The sequence below is a fragment of the Hyperolius riggenbachi genome, chromosome 1 (assembly GCF_040937935.1).
Source record: "Hyperolius riggenbachi isolate aHypRig1 chromosome 1, aHypRig1.pri, whole genome shotgun sequence".
Lineage (NCBI taxonomy): Eukaryota > Metazoa > Chordata > Amphibia > Anura > Hyperoliidae > Hyperolius > Hyperolius riggenbachi.
This window is the reverse complement of record NC_090646.1, coordinates 100,516,961-100,536,013: the sequence shown is the minus strand read 5'-3', so window position 1 is coordinate 100,536,013 and position 19,053 is coordinate 100,516,961. Positions and strand designations below refer to the sequence as shown.

At 44.0% G+C, this 19,053-nt stretch overlaps 1 protein-coding gene across 4 annotated transcripts in view; it reads left to right on the top strand.

The window, feature by feature from the left end:
- The window catches only part of RAB28 (RAB28, member RAS oncogene family), a 216,558-nt gene that overhangs the window by 41,192 nt on the left and 156,313 nt on the right, over positions 1-19,053 (top strand). For all 4 annotated transcript variants that reach the window (XR_011030525.1, XR_011030528.1, XM_068277535.1 and 1 more), the window contains exon 3: positions 11,242-11,330. Coding sequence is in view for 2 of the 4 variants with exons in the window: in XM_068277535.1 (XP_068133636.1) it covers positions 11,242-11,330 (89 nt within the window). In the remaining 2 variants the exon portion in view is untranslated. The remainder of the gene's footprint in view (positions 1-11,241; positions 11,331-19,053) is intronic.

Sequence of the window (19,053 nt, the reverse complement as noted above, 5' to 3'; positions counted from 1 at the left end):
GAAGTCGTCGCCGGCGGGTCCAGGAGCATCGAAGCGGAGCTGCAAGGGCACCGATCAGCTGCAGGGGGCAGAGGGAAGCCCCAGGTGAGTTAAACTCATTTTTTTTAACAGACTTAAGGTTCACTTTAAAGACAGGAGATAAGCTTAGTGAATTGAAGCCAATGACCCCCCCCCCCCCTGTTCCCCAGAAAAAAGTTAACACTGAAAAGTACTAGAGTGTTTGGATTAGAATCTCTCAGGGTAATAGTCTTTCTGGAATTTGGAGGTTCTTTCTATGGTTGCTTGAGATTACTCTATTCTAGGATCTCCACTATGTCTCATTATTCAAAAACTTGCAGACTTAGTTGTAAGTTAAAGCCTGAATGCAGAAACTGTCCTGGTTGGCTGCCACTTACTCTTACCTGCAGTAGTTTACACCGATAGTAGTGTTCTGTAGAAAGAAATGTCCAAATTCCTGAATTTGAATTCTGGAACTTGCAAGTACATGAGCTCTCTACATTTGGTGTGGACTAACAAGCTTACTTCTGCAGACTGGCATCCAGCACCGCTGGACTTTGAGACCCTGTTGACCACACTCGCTTCACTGGTAGAGAGAGTTATTAGCCTTACTTGCCACCTTGCAGAAGACATTGCTGGCAGGGCATGTGGCAACCATAGTCATGCCACCCTTTCAATACATCGGCAAGAGATCCGTCACGTCTGATCATCTTGTCTGATTTTAGCGTGACACTGTTGTTCTCTTCCTCACCCTGCAAGAAGGATTGTGTGCCAATCCCTGCCGGGTGACAGTACTCTGAAGTATGTATCCAGCTTAGAGAGGAACTTTAACCCTCCTGGCGGTTTGCTAAAAATTCGCATCCCCCCAGCCCCTCCGATCGCCTCCGGCGATCGGCGATCAGGAGATCAGGCGACGGGGCGGGATGACGTCACCGACGTCGTGACGTCAAAGGGGATTCTGGTCCACCCCATAGAGCTGCCTGGCACTGATTGGCCAGGCAGCGCACAGGGTCTGGGGGGGGCGGCTGCGGCGCGACGGATAGCGGCGGATCGGCGGGTAGCGGCGGCAATCGGGCACTGCACGCAGCTAGCAAAGTGCTAGCTGCGTGCAGCAAAAAAAAATTATGCAAATCGGCCCAGCGGGGCCTGAGCGGTGCCTTCCGGGCTTACCGCCAGGAAGGTTAACCCAGGTTCAAACTTTATCCCAGTCAGTAGCTGATACCTCCTTTTTAAATCTTAACCTTTTCTTGAATAGATCATCGGGGACATCTGTATGGCTGATGTTGTAGTTAAACCCCTCCCACAGTGTGATGACATGACCATGGTTCTAGTTCAGGAACTACAGGTCCTTCTCAAAAAATTAGCATATTGTGATAAAGTTCATTATTTTCTGTAATGTACTGATAAACATTAGACTTTCATATATTTTAGATTCATTACACACAACTGAAGTAGTTCAAGCCTTTTATTGTTTTAATATTGATGATTTTGGCATACAGCTAATGAAAACCTAAAATTCCTATCTCAAAAAATAAGCATATTTCACTCGACCAATAAAAGAAAAGTGTTTTTAAAACAAAAAAGTCAACCTTCAAATAATTATGTTCAGTTATGCACTCAATACTTGGTCGGGAATCCTTTTGCAGAAATGACTGCTTTAATGCGGCGTGGCATGGAGGCAATCAGCCTGTGGCACTGCTCAGGTGTTATGGAGGCCCAGGATGCTTCGATAGCGGCCTTAAGCTCATCCAGAGTGTTGGGTCTTGCGTCTCTCAACTTTCTCTTCACAATATCCCACAGATTCTCTATGGGGTTCAGGCCAGGAGAGTTGGCAGGCCAATTGAGCACAGTAATACCATGGTCAGTAAACCATTTACCAGTGGTTTTGGCACTGTGAGCAGGTGCCAGGTCGTGCTGAAAAATGAAATCTTCATCTTCATAAAGCTTTTCAGCAGATGGAAGCATGAACTGCTCCAAAACCTCCTGATAGCTAGCTGCATTGACCCTGCCCTTGATAAAACACAGCGGACCAAGACCAGCAGCTGACATGGCACCCCAGACCATCACTGACTGTGGGTACTTGACACTGGACTTCAGGCATTTTGGCATTTGCCTCTCCCCAGTCTTCCTCCAGACTCTGGCACCTTGATTTCCGAATGACATGCAAAAGTTGCTTCATCCAAAAAAAAAGTACTTTGGACCACTGAGCAACAGTCCAGTGCTGCTTCTTTGTAGCCCAGGTCAGGCGCTTCTGCCGCTGTTTCTGATTCAAAAGTGGCTTGACCTGGGGAATGCGGCACCTGTAGCCCATTTCCTGCACACGCCTGTACACGGTGGCTTTGGATGTTTCTACTCCAGACTCAGTCCACTGCTTCCGCAGGTCCCCCAAGGTCTGGAATCGGTCCTTCTCCACAATCTTCCTCAGGGTCCGGTCACCTCTTCTCGTTGTGCAGCGTTTTCTGCCACACTTTTTCCTTCCCACAGACTTCCCACTGAGGTGCCTTGATACAGCACTCTGAGAACAGCCTATTCATTCAGAAATTTCTTTCTGTGTCTTACCCTCTTGCTTGAGGATGTCAATGATGGCCTTCTGGACAGCAGTCAGGTCAGCAGTCTTACCCATGATTGCGGTTTTCAGTAATGAACCAGGCTGGGAGTTTTTAAAAGCCTCAGGAATCTTTTGCAGGTGTTTAGAGTTAATTTAGTTGATTAAGATGATTAGGTTAATAGCTCGTTTAGAGAACCTTTTCAATTTTAAAACCATAAAAGGCTTGAACTACTTCAGTTGTGTGTAATGAATCTAAAATATATGAAAGTCTAATGTTTATCAGTACATTACAGAAAATAATGAACTTTATCACAATATGCTAATTTTTTGAGAAGGACCTGTATATAGTGCTTTTATTGTTCCAACACACACACCCACACATGTACAGACATCAAACCATCACAGCCGACGATCATTTCAGGGACAATAAAGATCCTTTTTGTCAAGGCATAGGCAGACAACATGTACACCGCAAAATACAGAAAATTAAAAAAAAATGAACAAGCCACACCTCAATTGTCGTAAGCCCCGCCGGAGACCATAGGGTTCTGATCCAGTTCTGAAACATGTCTGAAAAACAAACTTAACGTTTTGAAAGCTTGCAAAGAAATCTTGTACAGTTAGTCATTAAAGGTATCACCTAAACAACTTTTGTTATGCCTTCGGATTCTCTCCATGACTAATACCGCACCACACGCAATTGTGTGTGTCTCTCTCTCTCCCTCTCCCTCTCCCTCTCCCTCTCCCTCTCCCTCTCTCCCTCTCCCCCTCTCCCCCTCTCCCCCTCTCCCCCTCTCCCCCTCTCCCCCTCTCTCCCTCTCCCCCTCTCTCCCTCTCTCCCTCTCTCCCTCTCTCCCTCTCTCCCTCTCCCTCTCTCAGAAAAAGAAATAGCATTTTAGATTTATTGGTAGCTTAACTGGCGTTTTACACGATGTATTTTGTAATTTCAAACAAATTGTCTGAATTCATGACTTGCATACTTCTTTCCCAAGTCCCGCTATAATAAGAGAGAAATAAAGTGAGTAATTTTCCGGATTGAGACGTTTTTGTAATGTAGAACAGTGTTTTCCAGCTCTAGTCCTCAAGTAGCCCCATCAGGTCATGTTTTGAGAACTTCTCTGAGATAAAACAGCTTGCTGATGAAATCACATGTACAAGGTGAAGAGGAAATTATGAAAACGCAGCCTTAGGGCTGAAGCTGGGAAATGCAGCTCTACTGTATGTCGCGTATCAAACAGGGTTTCTTTTGAGATGGCATTGCAAAATGTGTAAGGGTACGTTTCCACTTGAGCGGCGCAATTTGCTCGCAGAAACCGCGTCAACGAATCCGCATGCGGTTGCGGATTCGTTGACGTGTCCATGCGGATTTTCACGCGGAATTGCCTGCGGTTTTAACGACGCGATTTTAACAATGTCAATGCCGGCAAGCATTGACATGGGTTTTTAGACGAAATCGCACGCGGAAACGCCGGGAAAACCGCAAGACTAAAGAGCTTGCGGTTTTCCTATTTAGTTACATTACCGACGATTCGCGTGCGGGTGTGCGGCGTGCGAATTCTGACGGCTCTGCTGTGCAGATCGTTTCTGCATAGCGAGCCGCACAGAATTCCTGACAAGTGGAAACAGCGCCATCCACTTGTATTGGTTGAGCGAATCTGCATGCAGGAAACGCATGCAGATTCGCTCGAGTGGAAACGAGCCCTAAACCTTTCTGTCTTTATACAGAAACAGAGGGGGACAGGGTGGCATCAAAAAAGGTCCTTAATTTATACGTTCATTTATAACCATCCAATATAATGCCCTGAGTACTTTTATCGATCTAATAAGCCACCCATGTATGGATTTATACTTAAAGTGATACTGAATTGGCCTGGGGAAGAAAAAAAAGTTTGATAGTTGCCTATGAAGAGGTAGGATTCTGGATCCTTTAGAGCCTTCCTGTCCCTACCTCATGCCGTGGTTCTAGTGCTGTGACTCCTGTTGCACGTATTCAACCAACTGGTCGAATACCCCTTCAGAGAATCTCAGAAGCCTTCACAAGGAGTCATGTCCCCAAGTGCTTCCCTCCCTACCCAGCTCCCCCAACATTAGTCCAGTGGCCTGTGCTTTTATTGGTTTATTGGAGAGCAACCTACAAGATTTATATATAAGCAGATTCTTTGACAGATCCATGTGTAGACAGACATCTCTTGCACATTGCTATGGTTGCCTTTTGGCTACCCAGCTTTCTAAATAATCTATTATCTCTACTTTCCCATTGATGTACATACTACAATAAACTGGCACTCCTGGTGTTGTCTTAATCCCGATTCCCGGAGTTCATTGAAGTTCACCTGCCAGACACACCCTCAATACTTTTTTTTTTTTTTTTTTTTTTAAATGTGGCATATTTTTTTTGCTGCTTGTAATCAGTTTTGAAAGGTTGCTAAAATTGGTCATCTTTTTGATCTCCAAGCTGTGGGAATAATTAGTCTATCTATCTATCTATCTATCTATCTATCTATCTATCTATCTATCTATCTATCTTTCTTTCATTGACTGTGGAGCAGTCTCTTGACTGTTTCCACTAGTGCGGTGCAATTGCTTTGCGGAAAATGCATAAATGAATTTGCATGCGGATGCGAATTCGTATGCGTTTGTATGCAAATTTTCATGCAAATTCGCATGCATTTTCGTGTTTTTTTGTAAGTATGTGATTTTAACCATGTCAGTGGCTGTGTGCTTTTACATTGATCTTACAAGAAAACGTATGCGAATCGCAAGCGGTGTGTGCGAATTCTGATGGCCCTGCTATGCAGATTTTTCCTGCACAGCAAAACCCTCAGTTTTCCTGACATTTGGAAACAGGACCATTTACTTGTATTGGTTATGCAAATTTGCATGCAGAAAATGCATGCACATTCACGCTACTGGAAACGGGCCCTTAGAATACGCCAGTCTAATTACATACAAACAATATCCTCTGCACAATAAATATAACTAGGTTGCAAAAATGGAGAATCTTCGCTTCCAAAATGGACTGCAATGACTTTGTACGGAACCAATTCACCAGTGTTGAGGTTCCCTTTTTAGAATTGGTAGAATTGACCAGCTACCATTGTTTATCAGTTTAATTTCAAACTGCTGATTCCAGTAGTGGTAGAGCTGACCGGACACTGTATAGGGTATTGAGTATTTTCAGCTGTAAATTTCTGAAGGAGCGTAAAATATTTATTTATTTTTTTTATAAATTATGAATTTTCTTTGATGATCAATTAAATTTGATGAAGTTTTTTTTTTTTTCTTTTTTCTTTCATATTAATGCTTTCTAACCAGCGCAAGTTATATAAAATGTTCCTGTGAGATTCAAGCTAGGTTATGAAGTATGTATGTATGTTTGTATGTTATTGTGCATAATTGCACTTATGTACTTATTCCCATTTTTGAGTGGTTAGGTGGTAAGGAATTTTCATCTCTTGAGGTTTTCAAGTGATTCGGAGACTGGATTTACCACTAGAAAAACCACCCAAGAAGTGTTCATATTTTCTTCTTCGGATTCATGTCACGGCACACACTTGAAAATATTAATACACCTTAATTGGGCAGTTAGATATTTAGGAACTTATTTTTTTCCAACCCTCTCTATATCTGCACCTTAGCGTACCATGAGCACAGGAGGGTCCTATGAGGCTTTTCCGAATAATATCGGAGACCCCAGCGACAGTGAAGGCGTTAATTGTTCAGCAGTGTTTAGCCCAAATCACATAAATATTTTCTGAGACCATTACATGGCAAATGCCTGCCCATTCTGGAATGCTTGTAACCCAGCCTTCTGTGTAGTCTAGATGCAGTCACTGTGCACATTTTATTGCTTCGTACGGTGGACCACTGAACCAGGAACGGCAGAAGGAGATTTGTTAGGTTCACAGACAAAATACCTCCAGGAAGTTTGTGGGTATAATCCAGCAGAAAGGTCTCCAGTGTGCAGAGGATATTTTAAGCCCTTCATGCTAGAAGTGGGCAGGCGTGTGTTTTCACTTACACGCTGGCCATGCAGCACTTAAAATTTAGGTTAACCAAAGACCCTAGCATAATTTTACGAGTTTACTAACTGAATTTCAGGGTGGCTTTATACCAGTAATCAGATGTACCCCGTCCTCAATCACAGCTTCAGCTTTGTGTGGCTTTTTTTTTTTTTTTTTTTTTTTTAGGCCCGCTCTTTATTATTAACTATTTATATTTCTGCAGTGGGTGATTTTGGGATGCTTTTGAAAAAAAAATATGGCTTAAACAGACTTTATTCTGATACTTGGTGATATTTTTACAAGCATGTTGAGACAGAATAATATACTAGGCAGACTATTGTGCGTTTTTAATGTAAGAATATGGTTTGTAAATCCTCTACAAAAAAAAAAAAAAAAAAGTCCTTATCCTGTAAAGTGTTTGTTTTTTTTAATTCGTCTTTACTTTCAACCTCTTCCCTCTATTTCTGGAACAAGGGATACAGCGAGGACTGGGAAGACTCTGAAGGATCCACAGCCTTCTTCTTAAAAAATAAATATGGCAGCCTCCATATACCAATATTCCGGTGTATAAGACGTCTGGGTGTATAAGACGACCCCCCAACTTTTTCAGTTAAAATATAGAGTTTGTGATATACTCACCGTATAAGACTACCCCTCTTCCAACGTACACCAAATTTAAAAAAAAATCATATACTGGTGCTGTACTGTATGTGGTACCCAGTATATAACCGTATCTAGTCAATTGACTGGTTGGATTTGTGAACTCTCCCTAAGTGGATTGGTCAGCTCTCCCTGTTTATCAGAGCGGTATGGAAGAATAGATTGCGCTGTGCCCATAAAAGACTCCTCTTTCATCCTACTGGCCCGCCCTTGTACCCTATTTACCTCCTTCTTTGCCTCTCAGATCTCACACATGTGTACCTGCGCCGCTTCACTACAGTCCTCAGCAGTGAGATCTGAGAGGTGGTAACAGGATAGGGCGTATCACCTGGCATCAATGACACCCGGCGTATAAGACTACCCCCAACTTTTCAGAAGATTTTCAAGGGTTAAAAAGTAGTCTTATACGCAGGAATATACAGTATCTCTCACTTCAGTTGTCCTTTAAGTGATTATGTAACTTTTTATTTCCCAGGTCATAGCTCCACCCCCTCTGTGATGTGCTCCCTGCAAGTACGTTGCAGAAATTTCGCCACCTTGTGTCTACGCATTTATACTTACTGCGTTGCCATAGACTTGCATTGCTGCACAATCTGTACAGAAGGCTTGGATCATGCGGCAACACACTGCAGAGTCTGTGGGGGTCTTGCATTGATTACGATACCTCTGTCTCCCCACATTGCCCTAGTGTGTAAGTCCCCATAGACTTGTATTACCCTCGCAATGCAAGTGGGGGAGAGAACCGCAACGTGATGCAACGCAGTAAGCGTTAATGTAGCCCAACCCTTTCGTGCAGTTTCTTGCATTTTTATTTTAAGGGTATTAAAGAAGTGCCCGGGGAGAGTATATTATTATACTCCCATTCCCCCCCCCCCCCCCTGGTTTTTGTCCTTTTAAACCTAGGTGCGTCTTATATTCCGGAGTGTCTTATACGGTGGAAAATACAGTATATAGCTTTTTATAGCATTACATCATTCTGTCACAGTTGCAGTTTTTAACTTCCACACGACCGTGTCACGTCGATGGGTGTGTCCGTGGCAGCAGCCCCAGGACCGCCTAACGCCAATCGGCGTAAAGTCCTGGAGCTGCTGTTTGTAGGAGATTGCGTGCGTGCGCATAAGAGCTCCGCCTTCATTCTCCCAGTGGCGATCGCCTCTCGGAGACTGTTAGACGGCGAAACCGCCGTCTAATTGCCTCGTACAGTGCTGCGATCTGCAGCAGCGCTGTACTGGGGACAGCCGTGTGACATGGCTCTGTGTGCTCAGGGGTGATCGGCTGTCATAGGCTGAAGCCTATGACAGCTGATCACAGGGATTGGCTGGCAGGGGGAGGGAGGGAAGGGAGTAATATATAAATAATGAAAAAACAGGAAAATGTATTAAACACCTATACATTTATAAACAAGTAAACAAACATCGGGGAGAAAATTGCTTCAGAAAACAGGACTGTATTTGACACAGTGGGTCGCTCAGAGAAGCTCTTTTGCACAGATAACTGACTTTTTTTTTCTTTGTTACTAATGTTCTATTTCTCAGTTGTATTACACATACAATTCGTTATCGCATACGTTTATTTTCACTTCAGGTTTGCTTTAAAGAAAACCTGTAATGGAAAAAAAAACTCCCTCTGGTGGATACTTACCTCGGGTGGAGGAAGCCACTGGTTCCTAACGAGGCTTCCCCCGTTCTTCGGTGTCCCGGCAATCCAGCGTGGCGACAACCCCCCCCCCCCCCCCTCCCCGAACAGCGACGAGGTAAATATTTACCTACCGCGATCCTGCGCAGGCGCACTAGCGGCTCTTCATTTGGGATAAGGTGGAAATAGCCAAAACCGCTCGGATCCGCTCTACTGCACAGGTGAAAAGGACTCGTGCCTGCGCAGTAAAGGGGATACGATCGGATTCGGCAATTTCCACCTTATCCCAAATGAAGAGCCGCTAGTGCGCCTGCGCAGGATCGCGGTAGATATTGCCTGCGCAGCCTTGTCGAGGGACTTTCGGGGGATCCAGCGCTGGATTCCCCCAGCTACAGAGGACAGGAAAGCCTCATTGGGACCCTGAGGCTTCCCCTTCCCGAAGTAAGTATCCCCCAGAGGATTTTTTTGTTACAGGGTCTTTTTAAAGAATTGGGTGCTATAGTATTAAAGAGGAGCGGTCAGCCATACTATTTTAGAAAAAAAAACAAACACATAGGGCCCTTTTTCACTAGCAATCGCTAGTGTTCACGCTAAACGGTAGCGATTGCGATTCAGCAAAGTTCCAAATAGTGGAAATTAGCTACCGCGATTCCCATGTTATTTGGCAAACCATAGCGATTTAAATATCACTAGCGGTTTGTGATTTTGGGATTCAGCATCGCAATCGCCGCTAGTGGAAAAGGGTCCATAAGTAGATCAACACTTGCTATACTTGCATAACGTATGAATTGCACTGTCCACGTTTTGATTGTAGTGATTTTTCTACAATAAAAAAAAAGCGAGAAAATCCTTCTTAGCTATTCCTATTTTAAAGAGACTCTAAAGAGTTACAAAATCTCCTCTCTTTTTACTTACAAATCCTCTTAAGCATTATGGTAGTAGCTGAAACGCCGCTATCCTGCGGCTGAATGAGTCCTCTTTGTCCCCCAAATCCCTGAGGCAAAATCCGGGGATTGCTTCCTATAAGAGGCAGAGTTTACCGTTGTAGCTCTGCCTCTAGGTGCTTCAATCTGCTCTGATCGCCGCCTCTACCCGCCCCTATCAGTCTTCCGTTTACTGAGAGGGGCGGGAGGAGGCGGAGGTCCGCGCGCAGATTGACGCGCTTGAGGCAGAGCTACAGCCGAAAGCCCTGCCACCCGGGCAGCAAAATCCACGTCCAAGAAAGTCATGGATTTTTTGCCCCGGGGATTTGGCGGACAAAGAGGACTCGTTCAGCTGCGGGACAGCGGCGTTTCAGCTAGTACCATAATGCTCGAGTATTTGTAAGTAAAAAGGGAGATTTTGTAACGCTTCAGAGTCTCTTTAAGTGTGGCTATTTTTAAGCCAATTCTGATGTAATCTCCTCTCTTAGGACTCGTTCACACTTGAGTGGGAATCCGCAAACTGCTAGCGGTTTTGTAAACCGCGTAGCTAATGTTACCCTATGGCAGTGTTCTCACTTTTTGTGATTAGCGTTAATCGCAAATGCTTTACATGCAGCGTTTTGGCGGCAATTCTGGAGCGATCGCGATTAGCATGTATAGAACTGCTAATCACGATCGCTCTCAAAACGCTACTCTGTCCAGTGATTTTTTTTCTGCGTTAATCGCGGCAAAGTCACTCCCACAAAATGCTGGCGGTAATCGCTAGCGTTTTGTGATTTTGCCTTAGTCTCCTCCTGCCTTATTTGCCAGCCCCTCACTATAGAAAGTGCATTGTCTCAGCATGAGAAATATTGGCCAATCAGAGAGGAACAGAGGTGTGGGAGGGGAAAACAGGAGGGAAAGAGGCTTCAGCCAATCAGGCTGCATTAAGTCTGAGGGGAAGTACAGAGGCAAAAAAGGACAACCCAGCATGCCCTGCAGTCTTTTTGCGTACCAAATTTTGTGTGTATCAAATAAGAGTCCGGGGAACTGGAGAATGATCATTTATCAGCAAGAAAAGTAATAGAGATTTTAACTTTTGGATTGCCTGGTTAGCATCCTTATTACTTGTTTACCAGATAAAAATAAAGAATTGATTTTATGCCCGACAGCTAGTGTTAAAAAAAAAAAAAAAAATTCACTGTTGGAATAAAATATGAAGATCACATTTGGCAAATACAACATCCACTTATTTATGGAGTTGGGCTATGGGGCAACCAAGGCTGTTAGTGCATGGTTTCTTGCATTGGAAAAAAACTTTGTAGAGAAAGTTTTATAAAATAATTTGTCATTTGCTGTAGCCTTATATCAACATATCTATGTGCTATAGGAATTGCTGCGCCAGGGAAGCATGACCTGACCAAGTAACCTCTGCCAATGGGAATGTCAGGGTTCATGCATTGACACTGAATTTTATTTTTCTCATTTTCCACAGGAAATTTAAATGTTACTCTTCAAGTCTGGGACATTGGAGGACAAACCATAGGAGGCAAGATGCTGGATAAATATATTTATGGAACGCAGGTATGAAATACATGGAGTTTGCATTTTTTTAATCAATCTGTTAAGCTTTATATGTCTCACACTTCCCTCCTCTTCATAGTCTATAACTTTTTACAAGTGGCTCTTTAGGGTCGTGAGAGAGCTTTTACAGTTGTATGGAGTACCCTGGAGACCCAGAACCACCACAAACGTATAAGGGGCTCAAAGGGACCAAAAAGCCCTCTTTAAAAAAAAAAAGGCAGGCTTCAAGCAAATCTTAGCAAAAATAAACTTACAAGATAATGAAATAGAACATTAGTAGCAAAGAAAAAAGTCCCATGTTTTCAAGTACAGGAAAAGTTAAAACCCTTCAGTTGTTATCTATGCAAAAGAGCTTCTCTGAGCTATTTGACCAACTTGGTCGAAATCAGTCCTGTTTTTTTCTAAATAACTCTAACAGCTAAGAAACAGTGAAAGACCGCTTGAGATAAGGTTTAACTGAAGGGAGGTTCAAAGGGTCATTAGCTATGTTCTGTTTTATAGCTTAAGACGGTGTGCTTTCTAAATTGCAAATATGACAGAATGATGAAATATTATAAATAAAGCTATATACATGAAAATAAAAATATGAACTTTTTTTTTTTTTTTTTCTTCTAATGTTCTAATTTTCCATATTACACATAATTATCCATACTACACATACAATTCATTATCTCATCTGTCTATTTTCATTTCAGTGTCATTTTAATATAAATTTGCCTTCTTGAATCTGCAATAATTCAGCTTTCTGTGAGCAAGAAAGCTCTTCCATGATGCATCACTGCTGAATATGCAAATCATCTCTTTATGCCCGTAAAAGCCAGACACGCATTCGGAACCGCGTGTGTACAGTGTGCCTATATTCTATAAAGTTTACAGAGCTAAACTAAGCCAACAAGCATACAACAATTTCTGAGTTTGTGCTCCTCATCAGCTTTTAAAGTTGCAACGCAGCTAATGCACAAACAAGGGGACTATCTCACTTCAACAACAACAAAAAATAACATTTGTAGAGCGCATAAGCATGGCTCAGACCATCGTGGTACAGAGGAAGAATTTTATAAGTCCGGAAATGCCAGGCTAAACAGGTGGCTTTTCAGTCTGGATTTGAATAGCTCCAGGGATGGTGCTGTCTTTACTGGGTGTGGCAGGGAGTTCCAAAGAGTAGGGGCAGCATGACAGAAGGCTCTATCTCCAGATTTTTTGAGGTGCACTCTGGGAGTGACCAAGTTTACAGAACTTGCTGATCTGAGGTTGAGAGGTGTGGTGCAGCTTCAGCAAGTCCTTTATGTATCCAGGGCCCAGATTCTGCAGGGATTTGAATGTCAGCAGTCCAATCTTGAAGAGTATTCTCCACTCTACTGGTAGCCAGTGCAGTGAGCGAAGGATCGGTGTAATGTGACAGTGGCGAGGCTGGTTTGTTAGCAATCTGGCAGCAGCATTCTGCACTAATTGAAGGCGGAGCAGGTCCTTTTTGGGGAGGCCAGCATAAAGGGCATTGCAGTAGTCCAGCCGTGATGTGATGAAGGCGTGGACTAGGGTTGGAAGATCCTCTGCGGGAATCAGATGTTTAATCTTTGCAATGTTCTTCAGATGAAAGTAGGAAATACTTCAGATTGCCTCTTTTGAACCTGGCACTGTAACTTTTTGGATAACTAAGGGCTCGTTTCCACTATTGCGGTGCGGAATCGCCTGGATTCCACCGCTGATGAAATCGCATGCAGATGTGATTTCCCATGCGGTTTTTGCCACGAATTCGCATAGGTGAGGGTATATGCGATTTTCACCATGTCACTGCCTGTGTGAATTTACATTGGTACCTCACGGCAAAAAAGCATGGGGAAACCGCATGTGATTTCCCTATTAAATACATTGCATGCGATTTGCATGCATTCCACTCGCAGGTGAATTCTGCGACTGTTTTGTGCGTTTTTTCACCGCTGAAAAAAACGCACCTCAACAACGCTACAGTGGAAACAGGCCCATCCACTTGCATTACATGTGCGTTGGACGCATGCGGATTCGCGATAGTGGAAACGAGCCCTTAGTGATTCACAATCTATAGCTTGAGATGCAACCACCTCCTGGATAGTTGGAAGGACACTAAACGTGGTCATACATGAGTTCAAAGAGGTAGATTTAAACACCGTGACTTAATAAGCTAGTGATCCATTATCCCCAACATATTTCATAAACTTCAGATCAATTTCAGAAATGTTATTGGTATTAAGATTGATTAGACATTGTGGAAATATTTTTTTCGGGTAGGGGTAGGAGAAAGTGAGTTTCAGCAGCCGCATAGCTTTGTACTGCTTTAAAGAGTCTCTGTAATAAAAAGGTCATCCCTTCTTTTTTTTTTTCTTTTTTTTCCTACTATCCTACAAGTTCCTAAACCTATTCTAATGTGCTCTGGCTTACTGCAGCACTTTCTACTATCACCATCTCTGTAATAAATCAACTTATCGCTCTCCTGTCGGATTTGTCTCCCTGTGTCTGGAAGGCTGCCAATTCTTCAGTGTTGTTGATCTGTTATGCACGCCCCCCTCCAGGCCCCCTCTATGCACACTCCCGTGTGTGTTATTTAGATTAGGCAGCCTCTCTGCTCTCTTGTCAGTGAGAGAAGAGAGCTGCCTTCTATAAGCTGGATAAATCGTCCTCTGTTAGGCCACATACAGACATCAGACCATAGTCTTTGGAAAATGAAAGATCACAGACCAATCTTACCACCCTTCCTGTAGTATAAGAGCCATACTCTACACAGTCTTTTCTATGGAGCTGAACTCCACATCAGAAAAAAATCATTGCAAGATGCTGCACACACAGATGCTGTACAGACACAAAAGATCAGTATCTGCAAAAGATCTGTTCCTGCCAAAAATCCATTCCTGCAAATTGCAATGATAGTGTATGAGATCTGCAGATCATCATACACACATGATTTAACTGACATTCATCTGCAGATCAGATCCACCAGGATGGATTTTCAGATCTGCAGATCTGCATATGAATGTCAGTTAAATCATGTGTGTATGATGATCTGCAGATCTCATAGACTATCATTGCAATTTGCAGGAATGGATTTTTGGCAGGAACAGATCTTTTGCAGATACTGATCTTTTGTGTCTGTACAGCATCTGTGTGTGCAGCATCTTGCCAAGATTTTTTTCCTGATGTGGAGTTCAGCTCCATAGAAAAGACTGTGTAGAGTATGGCTCTTATACTACAGGAAGGGTGGTAAGATTGGTCTGTGATCTTTAATTTTCCAAAGACTATGGTCTGATGTCTGTATGTGGCCTTAGGCTGTGAAAGAAGCTGGGCTTTCACATACTGAGGAATTACAAACACAGATCTGTCTGCAGGAAGAAACAATCAGCCTGTCACTCTTCAGTGGATGATGGCTGCAGGGGAAAGGCTGTATACAGCTTGCTTGTGTATGGATGTATTTTCTATGTGTGGACATACTGTACATCAACCTACTTCCGGTTTTAGTGGCCATTTTGTTTGTTTATAAACACACTTTTTAAAACTGTTTTTGACTACTCTTAATGCGGCGGGGAGCGGTGAAATTGTGACAGGGGAATAGAAGATGTCCCCTAATGCAGTGGTATGTTTACTTTTTTGTGCGATTTTTAACAATACAGATTCTCTTTAAGTGGTGCAACAATAGTGGAATCATTGTTACAACTGACTCCATGTTTCTGCAAACTAGAACTTATATCCCAATCAGTTTCCTATCTGAAAGCGAACAATTGCTTGCTGAATCTGGCTGTTTTTGTCCTGAATACGTTGCTTTTTTTTACAGCTCCACTAGGACCATTCTGCTCCTCACAAGGATCTCTCTCCTTGATATACAAGACTTGTGCCGCTACAAGCTATGCCCAGCTGTAGACTTAAGGCCAAGCACCACTAAAGCAGCCCATACACTCAGCCGATTTTCTGGCCGACCGATCGATCCCGATCGATCGATCAATCGATTGCAAATCGGTTGGCCGATCGACGGCCGATTTCGATCGATTTCGATGGATTTCCATCGAACTTGCAGGGTGGAAAATTTAGGTCGATCTGATGAGATTGCTTATCAGTTTGCATTGGCCTTAATGGAAATCTGATGGCAAAAAAATGCCATCAGATCGAATTTCAATAGATTTCAAACTGAAATCTATTGGAATTCTATCCTGGTAAAAAATGTTCTAAAAACGCATCAGATAGATCATCAGATGCATTTCTTATCTATCTGTTGCCAATCTGACGAGTGTATGGGCACCTTTACTCTTTGATGGTCCATACACACAGAGATCAGGACTTGATCTCTCGGGATACAGTTTGGGGCAAGTGCCATACAGACACGTTTTGAGGCTACAGCTCCATGACCTGTTCTCTTGCTATGGAGAGGGGAGGATGGTCAACTGTGTGGTAATTGATGGAGCAGCCTCTGTCTGGAGGAGTAGAGAGGTGAGTAATGTAACTATATGGCACTTGTTCACATCATACACCCACTAGATTCTTGGCAGAGACTGCCCTGACCAGCTGCTTTGGCTGAGAATGTTGTAGCCAGGGCTGTGGAGTCGGTACCAAAATCCTCTGACTCTCACTCCTCCGTTTATAAAACCTCCGACTCCAGGTACCCAAAGTGACTCCGACTCCATACTTACCAGGGCTGTGGATTTGGTAAAAAAAAAATCATCTGAATCCGACTCCTCAGTTTATGAAACCTCCGACTCCAAGTACCAAAAATTGCTCCTATGCTGACTCACCAGCCCTGGGTGTAGCTTGTGTACCAGCCTTTAGGGAGAAATAAATTTTTTCTTCAGCATATCAACCAGCGTTTAGGCATGATCAGTATTTGTAACAAACAGACTCCTCTCCGCTGTATTCCACCTCCCTTTGTTGAATTCAGCCGGTGTGTCAGCTTCCATCTAGCACAAGACAATCATCGTTCAATATATGCCATTCAATCTGTACACACAACACTGGTTTATACTTGCCCTTGTCGCAGCCATCAAGAATTTCTTGACTTTGTAGCTCATGATTGTATTTAAAGGGCAACTGTAATAAGAGGGATATGGAGGCTGCCATGTTTATTTTCCTTTTAAACCATGCCAGTTGACTGGCTTTCCTACTGATCCTTTGCTTTTAGCCATAGACCCTGAACAAGCATGCAACAGATCAGGTGTTTTAGACATTTTTGTCAAATCTGACATGATTAGCTACATGCTTGTTTCTGGTGTTATTCAGACACTACTGCAGCCAAATAAATCAGCAGGGCTGCCAGGTAACTGGTATTGTTTAAAAGGGAATAAATATGTCAGCCTCCATATTCTCACTACAGTTGTCCTTTAATTGCATCCACAACCTGGTAGTAAACCTGTTAATGGAAGTAAATCTGTTAAAAAACAAACAAACAGAAAAACCAGCCCCTGGGGGTACTTACCACAAAGCCATTGGATCCTAATGAGGCTTCCCCTGTCCTCTTCATCAACAGGGGAAATGTAAATATTTGCGTTCCTGGCAGAGCCGGATTAAGGCTAAATGGGGCCCTAAGCAAAGTAACTGATTTGGGCCCCCCCATCATGTTGTAAAAAAATCAGAAGATGCAGCTGCACAGCAACATGCCGCACACACCGGGGCAGCCGAGCTACTGGTTGCTATGGGCAACAGCCCGCTTTCCTCTGTGGGTGCACAATGCAGGGAATAGCAGCGGCAAAATGCAGCGTGAGAGATGAATGGCTGGGACATTTGCACTCAGGGGCTGGGGCACCCCTGTGAAGAGGGCGCCAGATATCACAGCAGCAGCACTTTCCCCCTGCATCTCCAACCTGGCAATAGCAGAAAGCTCTGGACACCGCCAAACCAGAAGCCATTCCCCAGACAGAATTACATAACCACCCCCACCACCGAACAACCGATTTCCTCCCAAACTAGATAGCCACCATGCAGCCTCCATCCCAGTGAATACGATAGTCCAGCAGAGAAGGCAGCTGCAGCGGGGGAGAATGACAGGACCAGATGACTCATATTCACCTATTGCGATCCAAGCAATAGAGGTCCCTTCATCCGGAGCCCATCTGTCTCCTCTAGAGTGCTGCCGCTCGGTTACTACTACTATTACTACTTCTTGTCTGATCTGAGAATCAGGAAGTTCAGAGCGAGTGGCTGCACTGTAGAAAAGACAGATGGGTTTCAGATGACGGGATCTCTATCGCTTGGATCATGGATAGGTGAGTGACTGTTTGCCATCTGCTGCTATCATTCTTGCTGCAGCTGTGGTTCTCTGTGGGAAGGGAGGCAGGAGTGGGCAGCTACAGAACGCACAATAGCAGGAGGGGGACCTAGGAGGAGAGCCTGGCTCTGAAGACAATCAGCAGCGCACGGCATCATTTGACAAGACAAGACAAATAACATTTATATTGCGCTTTTCTCCTGGCGGACTCAAAGCGCCAGAGCTGCAGCCACTAGGACGCACCCTATAGGCAGTAGCAGTGTTAGAGAGACTTGCCTAAGGTCTCCTACTGAATAGGTGCTGGCTTACTGAACAGGCAGAGCCGAGATTCGAACCCTGGTCTCCTGTGTCAGAGGCAGAGCCCGGACTCCGAGCAGTGCCTGTGGGTATGCCTTTAAGCATACCCACAACTAATTAATTACTTCCTCACACCTACCAGCATGATGTTTGTAATTATATCCCCCTGGGTTCCTTATATTTCATTGCATTGTGCTGAATCGAGCTGCCGACTTTGGAGAAAAGTCGTCCTGTGTAATACAATGTAACTATGGAAAGATGCATATCATTTTGAAGATCTTTCTCCTCTTTCCAATGATAGATAAACTGCCACCCTACGCCTTTTTTTCGCGAAATTGCAGTGGCTGCGATTTCAATCACGAAAATATCGAAAACTAAAAGGCATAGGACGGCGATTTATATATCATTGGAAAGAGGAGAAAGAGAGCTTTAAAACGATATGCATCTTTCCATAGTTACTGCACTGCACAGAGTCTCTTTAACCATTATACCATCCAGCCACCGCTGACAGGATGGCGAGGGCTGGTTTATGTGCTGATGGGGCCCCTTTGACTCTGAATGGGGCCCCAAGCGACTGCTTTTGTTGCCTGGTTGGTAATCCGGCCCTGGTTCCTGGCTCCAGCACAGGCACCGTAGTGGCTTTCCTAAAGACTCCGGGGGAAATAGCCACTACTGGGGGGTGGGGGGAGGATTACAGAGTTAAATACTAACCTGATCGCCTCATCGTCCGGGCCCATTTTCACTAGGGCGATTCCCGCTGATCGCCAAAGCGCTAGCACTTTTTAAAGCGCTAGCTCAATAGTAACAAGTGCTGATCGCGATTGTCGAGGATCGCAGGTGTTTACAGTGATTTTACCACCAGGGATGGGCTCACGAGTAATCACGAGTCAGTAAGGACTCACATTTGTAATTAAAATGAGCCTTAATTGTCGCAGCTGTGTGGCTGATTGATAAGGGGTTATTTACCCATAATTCCGCCATCCTGCCTGCGCTCCAAACAGCTTGCACGTGTCCTATTGGATGCGTGGCAAGCCTCACTACGCGCACTTCCTCCTTCTGGCTTGAAGGAGGAAGTGTGTGTATTGAGGCTTGCAACGCGTCCAATAGGATGTGTGCAAGCTGTTTGGAGTGCAGGCAGGACGGCGGAATTATGGGTAAAATAACCCCTTATCCAGCCGCACAGCTGCAGCAATTAAGGCTCATTTTAAT